The sequence below is a fragment of the Helianthus annuus genome, chromosome 14 (genome assembly GCF_002127325.2).
Source record: "Helianthus annuus cultivar XRQ/B chromosome 14, HanXRQr2.0-SUNRISE, whole genome shotgun sequence".
NCBI lineage: Eukaryota > Viridiplantae > Streptophyta > Magnoliopsida > Asterales > Asteraceae > Helianthus > Helianthus annuus.
In genome coordinates this window covers 25,799,096-25,808,483 of record NC_035446.2, presented here as the reverse complement: position 1 = coordinate 25,808,483, position 9,388 = coordinate 25,799,096, and the positions used below count along the sequence as shown (strand labels likewise).

General features: G+C 38.2%; 1 protein-coding gene across 1 annotated transcript; it reads left to right on the top strand.

Annotated features, from left to right (window-relative positions):
- Nucleotides 1-7,280: 7,280 nt before the first annotated feature.
- On the top strand, nucleotides 7,281-8,681 carry LOC118486457. Its single transcript, XM_035982925.1, has 3 exons — nucleotides 7,281-7,898; nucleotides 8,076-8,403; nucleotides 8,581-8,681. The coding sequence occupies exons 1-3, from the start codon at nucleotides 7,281-7,283 to the stop codon at nucleotides 8,679-8,681; spliced, it is 1,047 nt and encodes a 348-aa protein (XP_035838818.1).
- The last annotated feature ends 707 nt before the right edge of the window (nucleotides 8,682-9,388 follow it).

Below are 9,388 nucleotides of genomic sequence, written 5' to 3'. Positions count from 1 at the left end.
AAAAATAAAAAGTATTATACTAAACACTTGTCTTCACCAAGTGATGTAAGAGACTTAGGCAAACATGGCCTTGATTGTCAAGAACTCTTAATATCAATCTTGGATCCCGAGACGACTCACACACTCTATGATGGACAATAGATGATGGTGGTGGATGATGGTGTTGTGATGGTGGTGGGTGGTGGATGAAGTATAAGAGAGGTGTTGTGCCAAGGGATGAGTTGCAATGAAGCCAAGAACTCCTATTTATAGGCTGAACAGAGGCCTGGGCACAGCCCCGTGTCCGCTGGGCACGGCCCCGTGCCTGTCTGACACTATCTCTCCTCATTAATTGTAATTCGCAATTACAATTAATGCGCCTGCTTTGGGCACGCCCCCGTGTTCACTGGGCACGGCCCCGTGGTGAGCAATAGAAGCTTCTACAGGTTTGTCTTTTCTGCTGCTTCTTGGGCACGACTTCGTGCTCGCTGAGCACAGGGCGTGTTCAGTCTTCCGCCTTCTCTGTTTTGCTTGGGAGGATGCTGTTTAGGAGTCAGGCAATCCACTTTTGTTCCTTTTCTTGTATTTATGCTAGATTTAGCTGTCTTTTTGCTTCTTTTGTTAATTTGAGCTCATTTAATCCTGAAAATACAAAAGGAAGACAAAAACACACTTTTTCCAACATTAGTACTTAAAAAGGGTTAGTTTTATGCCTCATTTGATGTAATTTATATGTTGCATTTTACACACATCAGCCTTTCGCGCCACGCGAGAGGGACTCTTGGTTCTGTCGCGTGCCGCGACGCTTGTCGCGAGTCGTGCCCGTGTCAAGGGCTCCCTCCGCGTGCCGCGGGGGAGATCAATTTCCAGCAGGTCCGTTTTCTGGACCTGCATTTTGCCCAGCTCTAGTTTTAACCAAAAATCCAACTTCAAAATGCCATAACTTTCATTCTACTTATCCGTTTTACGTGATTCTTTTTCCTACACGTTCGAAATTTAATTCTCTATCTTATGGAGTTAAAACCTGATATTCAACTACTTCAAAAATTCAGATTTCAAGCTCTCGGCTTGAAACTCCTTTTTAACACTTTTAACCCGTTTCATGATTCATTAAACTGCTTTTGTTTAAATCATTGTAATTTTTTTAGATATTCATTATCTCAAAACCATTAACTCGTGAGTTCAAAACTTTCATACATTATGCAACTAAAGGTTGAGTTATGCGCAAAACTTCATTTTGACCCGTTAGAAGGATTTACCATTAACTTTAAATTTCACTATCTCCTTTCACCCATCATTTTACTACATTAAGGTATCTACCTATATTTCATAATCTTAATGCAAATTCCTAAATAACCCATATGGGTCGTTTGCCCAATTTACCCATCAAGGGCTTTTTTGTCAATTTTAGTCCCTCATTTTACGACGAAAGACTTCCACTGATTAATTGACCAAAATACTACTTTCAACTATAAATCTAATTATGTGTACCTGGCTCGAGTCGTAGCATTGACCCGTTTACATACCTCTTTCTTTAAATTTTCTAGTTAAAGCAACGCAACATATGTTATTTCCTGTAATCATAAAAACTCAACAAGTGGTCACCAATTTTTAATGTCAAATGGTATTAACACACCATTTGACTCATCTATTCGAAATGACCATTTTTCAACATATGATGGTATTTTTAATACCATCTCACCCCTTGAACCTATTCCGGTTTGCACCGTGAGTTTTATTTACTTAAAGACATTTTCTCAATTTGTTTTACCCGTTAAAACGTTCAGAAAAAAGGTGTCCTTTTAAATCTTTTATCTATTCGTTAATCCATGCCCGGATTACTACTTTACCATTTTACCTGCCACGTTTACACCATAACATAGTGTTTCAAAACTTTATATTTATTCATCATCCCACGCCAAGTTTACCTTATTTATCCATTTTACCATAATCTATGGTTTTTTTGCCATTCTAACTTGTTCCGACCCGCATTATATCGTGCCGGAACATCTTATTTCATTTGCAAACTACTATTCATATTCGATACCACAATAAACATTTGGTAAATAATAAAAGGGGCGCAAGCTTTACTTACATTGCATCGGGTTCTGCTTTTCTTCGTGTTTAGCTTGTTTGATCCGCTTCCTTCCCAAGCTCCACCTAGTTTGTCAAGCGTCAAACTATCATCATAATTCGTAAGATGGTTAGATTACTCATTATTAATCTCGACTATTCCACCTTACTCATTTTCTATCAAATTATCATTCGGTCATATTTTAAAGTCAGTTTGACTTTCAAAAGTCAACTGTCCCTTTTTAATGTATGAAATGCACAATTGAGTTCGACGAACTCACTTAGGCATTTCTTCGACTATTCGATAAGTGCTATTTTTAGGCTACTGACTACATTCATCCACATAGTTTATGAACATCATATAATCATCTAGTTCCATAAAGTTCATACTTTTATTAAAAAAACCCATTTCACACACATGTACTAATTCAATCTTAACACTTATTCAAGAACTCTCTTCTTGAATATAATAAATAGGATGATTCTAAATCTTTATTCTATCTCTATCTTTAAATCCTTACACTTCATGAAAGAACTTCAATGTCAAGAATTTCATCATAACTTTCAAAACCCCATTTCAAGTCATGCATGAGCTTTCACTCGAACATACAATTTATTCAAGTTTCTCGCTTAAACTACCAATTATGATGATTCTAAGCACACATATATCATCATCTTCACTATATAGTCAAAACCCACTTAGCTAGGTGTGGTAATTCACCCAAACACCTAAATCATAACAATTTACTTCAAGTTTCTACTTAGGGTTTGTTCCTAAGCAATCATACTTCACCAATTTGGCCATAGCCTCTACGATTCATACATAAATCGAAACATGGCAATGTAAACCAATATTCACAACTTCATTAACAACAAAAATTTGGCATACCTTACGATCCCCTAGCTTGGGTGATCGTTAATTCATGTTTATTCAAGAGTTTGAGCTCCAATTTCCTTTCAATTTTGAAAATGTTTGATAAGCTAGGATTTACTCCTTTTGGTTACCTGATGATCGATCCCCCCACACACACACACCATGTGTGTGTTGTGTGTGTGTGTGTTTTTTTTGTTTATAAATATAAAGTTTCCTTTGTTACAATTTTGGTCCCTCAAGTTTAGTTTTAATTTTTTTAAGACTACAATTCCATATTTTTTTATTACTTATCTACATGTTAATAACTAGGTAAATATATTCCTAGTTTTTTTTGTTTACGGGCTATTTTTTACCATTAACGGTACTTCACCCGTTTCCTTATATTTACCGAGTTTAAAATACCAAACCCGTTTTCGGGGTATTACATTAGTTCTGGTCAAAGTGAAATGGGATTCGAAGAGAGGACCAAAATACACATGGAAACTAGAACTGAAATGAAAAGAAAGTATCCTGACCTATTCCAGTGAATCTCGAGGACGAGATTTAAAACAAGGTAGGGAGGATGTAACAACACTCAAAAGCACCACAAAGAATCATAACCGAGGCTCCAAAAACGTACAACGAAACCCAGCACGATAAACGAGGAAAACCAGATTTTTACCTCGTCGCGCTACGCGACGACAAAGACATATCTTCGTCGTGCGACGCGACGCCCTTAGTTTGACCGGAGACACTTGGCAGCCACATGGCAGGTCTAGGGTGATGACTGTTGACACCTAAGCCCTAGCTAGTGCCTTCGCGCTACATGAAGGTGATGAGGTTTTCTCGCCGCGCAGCGCGACGAGATTAAATCTCAGCTATAAATTGAGCAGTCATGGGACATTCAAACTCGATCAATTATTTTCTTTCTCTCAAAGAATCTCTTATATAATACCCCTATTTTCACAAAGCTCTGCCCCATTGTAAGTGTTTTAACTCCTGATCATTGATTCGATACCTTGTCCAATCGATCTTGAACCCAGCAACGGATGTCAAGACGCTGCCTAAATAAGGCTATGCTTTGTAAACTACGTTGGGGTTCTGATCTTGTGATGTATTGAAGAAGTTGAATTGGGTTATTATACTAAGACGTGTGCATTGTATATTTTATTAGTAACTCAGGAAAATCACCAGAAAATACTATCAGGAATCTTATAGTAAAACCCTAAATTTGCAACGTAAGTCATTCTCTCTCTTTTTTATCAAAATTAATTGCAATACCCTAAATGTTTATCAAGTTATAATTATAGTGATTAAGTTTTTGTATTCTACAATTACCGTCGGTATGTGGGGTTTTGTATACATTACTTGTCATTCATTACTATTGGACAAAGAGTTAGCCAATAGTAACATGACCACAAGCACGGGGGAATTGTGCCCCAATAGCAATACTGTTGAGAAATTGTTAGATATAAACAAATGTAGAAACCCTTGATGCTGTAAAGTTATAACAGTGTGTCTTTTTAGAAAATGGAATGAGCTCGCCAGTATTTCTTGCTGATAAAGTGTTTTTAAAACGTGTTTCAGGTAACTTGCTGTGAAGTTATTAAGAAGCCAACTATGGAGCACTGAAGGATTAAATAAAGTGGCTATAATTACTTGAATAAAAGAAGAATTTTATATTTTCAGCAATTAGGATTTATCCCTGTAAATACATTATAAATGGAATATGGGTTTTTAGCCCATTGGTTTAATATAAAAACTTTGGTGTTTTAAAATTCTGAAATTATTTCCTAACTACGATCCTGATGAATTTTTCCGCTGCAAATTTAATAAACACCCAATACCACCAGCCAGGCTCGTGGCACCCGCTCCCAGGGTGGGGTCGAGGGCTGCGACAGTGCTGGTGGTGGGTGGTGATGACGGTGGTGAAACACCCCGGAAATATAAAACTTTATGTTATATTTATAAAGTTTGATTAAATAAGAATTAATTAACTAGGAAATTGTAACCTAGTTAACTACAAGTTTAGAAATAACTTGAAAAAGGGTTAAAATAGCCAAACTATATGTTAAATAAAAGTGGAGGGGCCTATATTGTTAAAATTAAAACTTAAATTAGTTAAGTTAATAAAAAAACAAAACCAAACACCCCATTTTGAGGTGTTGGTCGATCAAGAGCAGGAAGGGGCGACCCCCCCATTCTCAAAACCCTAATGTCACTAAAACTCACAAATTGAAGGCTCAATCCAAGGTGAAATCAAAATCAGAACATAGATTCGTGATCTCCTCATCAAAGGGATCATAAGGTATGCCAATTTTGGTTGTTTTGATTCGATTCAAATCTCTAGCATATGATGAAAATCGAATGTTTAGCTTGATTTTGATGTTATAATGATGAAAATAGAAGAGATATGATGTCTAGGGATAAACCCTAGGTGAATTCTTGTTAAAGCCTTGCATGCAAATTGTAAGATTCATAATCACCATTTTAGGTGATTAATGTGTTAGTAGAAGCTTGATAAACACTAGGATTAAGGCTCTTGCTTTGGAGTAAATTGAAATTAGGAGATGATCTCTAAAATTATTGATGTTAAAATATGTGTATATTGTCTAATTGAAGTTAGTTTTAGTGATAATTTCAAGTCATGGACTTGGTTTAAATCATGTAGAAATCTGACCCGTTAGGTGTTTGATAAAATGCCTAAAAGAGGGTTAAAATGTTAAATGTTGGGTGAAAACGCAGATTTAACCATGTTAAGAAATAATGCGTTAAAGCTTATAAAAGAGTTCTAAATTTGTTACGAATTGAACTCTTTAGGCAAGGAATCCGGGACGTCAAGCGGACACACCGGAGGGGATACTCGTGGAAAAGGTGTACTTTAAAGGTACGTGACTTTAGTCTCGTTAAATTATGCTTATTCGTTTGGGTCTAATTTGTAATGGAGTCGTAGTGTAACAGATGCGTTGATGTGTCTTTAAAGTGGCGAAGTTCACTCGACCATCAAACGGGTCAAAATAAAGGCTTGGAAATTAGGTTGGCTTATTAGAAAAGTGATAGTTTTCACTATGTAGCCAAACGGATTGAATTGAAGTCATAGAATGAATTATGAAAGTAACGACTTGAAAGTCTTATATGTTGTTAAGTGTTGGATAGCACTACACTTATGAATTCAGCTTTGATACTTAAAGTTGTGAATCCGGGATATTGGATCAAACAACAAGAAGTAAGTACATTTGTTACTTAAAACGGAATGTTTGAATTCTGAAGAAATAAGCCTATAGTTCTAAGGGAACACAAAGCCAGGAATGGCGTAATTACACTAAGGTTATAAGCCTGGGATATTGGGTAAGCATACTAAGTGTATTAAGAAACTAAAAGTGGTACAATGCAACCATTGTTAATGGGATGGATAAACGAAACAAGGAAATGGGGGACAAATCGTTGGTATCTCCGTTTCCGTGATGTGAAATTTACATGATTAGATCCGTAATTTATTACGGACATATAGGAAAAAGAATTGGTAAAAACGGACTAGCGAGTAAAAAGTTATGATAGTTTAAAGTTGGAAAATGGTAAATTTCCGGAGCTGGGCAGAAGTGCAAGATTTTAACCTGCAGCTGCTGGAAAAAGGGTTCTCCCGCACCACGCGGAAGATCCCATTCGAAACCCCGCGACACGCGGAAGCCGCCGCGATACGCGACGGTCTACCGGCATTCTTCCGTGACACGCGGCAGGACTAGTATTGGAAAATATTTATTTTTCTTATATTTTGATGCAGAATCTTGTTTATGCATTTTATTTAAATGTCAAAACTAACATTTTGACTGGTTTTGACTCTAGGTGATGATGGGAACTAATCGGATGATGATCAAACATGCCACCAAGAACCGAACACGCATTTTGAAAGCTTCTGCTTTAATTTAACTCTGTCTAGACAAAGTTGTTGATGTAAATAACTTGTAACTCATGTTCTTAGCGTTTTAAACTAGTCGGTAGTTGTCTAGTAATTGTCACTTGAAACTTTTATTTTGTAGTTATGTAATTCAAGGTATCTTTTATATTAGAACTTTTAAATATATAAACGGGCGTTACAAGTTGGTTATCAGAGCTTAAGGTTGTTAACGAAGTGTGTTCGGTTCGAGCTTGATTAAGCATCCAGTAAGAGTTAATTGTTCTAAGTAGAGTTACTTGGTATAAAAAGGGAAACGATGAATAGATATGCATGGGAAGAGCGTGTTAACACACTCAAACCCGGAAAATGCATGAAATAAGAACGGTGAAAACAAGTTATGAACTTGAATAAACCAAAATAGATAAACCATATGCTATAGATGAAATGTTTAACACTCGATATAAACATTTCAGTTTAAAGATGGAGGATGGAGATAATGATGATGCGGTGCCGAAAGTCACCGAGCAAATAAGAGAAGTGATTGCTGAAGAGGTAGGAAAAGCAATCGAAAACAGTTTGTCGGGTTTCATCGATAAAATCCAAAACACGGTGTCATCAGTGGTGGATGAAAGAATTAAGAAATTGGAGGATAATGCCAATTTAGCTAAGGAGAAATTGGGAGAGCGTAAGGGTTGCTCGTACAAAGAATTTATGGCATGCAAACCACCACTCTACAACGGAGAAGTGGATCCGATAGTGTGCCAAAGGTGGTTGAGTGATATAGAAGGGGTGTTTGAGAGAACCCACTGTGACACGAATGACTTCGTGGCGTATGGCACGGGTCAACTGAGAGGTCAAGCAAAAGACTGGTGGGATAATAAGAAAAAGGAAATTGGTAGCGAAGAGGCAAAGGCGATGACATGGGACGAGTTTAAGGTACCATTCCTTAAACATCACAGTCCCAAAGCGGTTATCAATCGAATCAAAGAAGAATTTATCCAGCTTAGACAGAAGGGCAAATCTATTGATAAGATCACAGGAATCTTTCTCGACAAACTAAGGTTTTGTGATGAATTGGTGACAACCGAAGAACAGAAGGTGTATTATTATTATAATATGCTAAGTGCGGAGTATCGGGAGTTCATGACTCCCTCAAAATACGAAACCCTCACCGAAATCATCAACGCCGCTCGGGAAAGGGAGATAGAGCTGAAGAAACAAGTTGAGAGGGGTGAAAGAAGGACGCAAGTGGTTAATCCAAGTCCTACGAAAAAGGCACGCACAAATGACTCATCAAAGAAGCAAGAAGGAAAAAGTAGTTCCCCAAGTTGTAAAGTATGCGGGAAAGGGCACAAGGGTGAGTGCCGGTTTAAGGACAAGCCGTGTCCTATATGTGGGAAGACAGGGCACACGGCTGCGTTGTGCCCGGGGAAAGTGTCGGTGTGTTACAAATGTTATCAGCCGGGTCACAAGAAATCCGAGTGCCCGGAGTTGATCGGAAAGAAAGATGACAAGAATACACTTAATGAGGTACCGAGAGCAAAGGCAAGATCCTTCCAGTTAACAGCAGTGGAGGCAAAAATGGAACCCGATGTGGTCTCAGGTATATTTGCTATAAATTCAATCCCCGTGCATGTGTTATTTGATACGGGTGCGAATAAATCCTTTGTCTCACATGGATTTATTCGACATCCTTCTTTTGTACTAACGAAATTGCCTATGCCATTAGAGGTAGAAATAGGTGATAACAAAAATTTCCTTGTGTGTGATATATGTCAAGATTGTAAGATAAGCATTGACGATGAGGAATATTCAATAGACTTGATTCCTATGTCAATGGGGGAATTTCATGTAGTGGTCGGGATGGATTGGTTATCCTGACACCATGCAAAAGTCGTATGTTCCCGCAAGGAGATAAAATTAACATCTCCATGCGGAAAATCGGTTACCATATATGGCGAGAAAGGGGGTAATCCTGTTATGTGCTCAATGTTAAAAGCTCACAAACTCAAGAGGTACGGTTGTAGGGCATTCATGATATACGCAAATGAACCAGACAAAGGATCACTAAAAATTGAAGACGTACCAGTGGTACGCGAATATGCCGACGTATTTCCGAAAGACCTACCGGGAATACCGCTAGAACGGGAGGTAGAGTTCGGAATCGAATTGATTCCGGGCGCGAAACCTGTGGCCAAGGCGCCGTATTGGCTCGCACCTTCGGAATTGCAAGAATTAATGTCTCAAATTCAAGATCTCCTCGACAAAGGGTTTATACGGCCGAGCGTGTCTCCGTGGGGTGTGAAAAAGAAGGATGGGAGCATGCGCGGTGAAAAATCGATATCCGCTCCCAAGGATTGATGACCTATTTGACCAATTGCAAGGCGCAAGTTGGTTCTCCAAAATCGACCTTAGATCAGGATACCATCAGTTAAAAGTCAAGGAGGAAGATATACCGAAGACGGCTTTTCATACACGGTACGGACATTATGAGTTCCTCGTGATGTCCTTTGGTTTAACTAATGCGCCCGCGGCTTTCATGGACCTTATGAACCGGGTTTACAAGCCTATGCTAGATAAGTCAGTGA

Excerpts from the sequence above, each read along its gene's own strand:
- LOC118486457 (XM_035982925.1), top strand. The coding sequence starts at position 7,281 with ATGGAGGATGGAGATAATGATGATGCGGTGCCGAAAGTCACCGAGCAA. Across the intron at positions 7,899-8,075 it reads TGACAACCGAAGAACAGAAG|GCACGCACAAATGACTCATC; the intron begins GTGTATTATTAT and ends CCTACGAAAAAG. Across the intron at positions 8,404-8,580 it reads GGAACCCGATGTGGTCTCAG|ATTGTAAGATAAGCATTGAC; the intron begins GTATATTTGCTA and ends ATATATGTCAAG.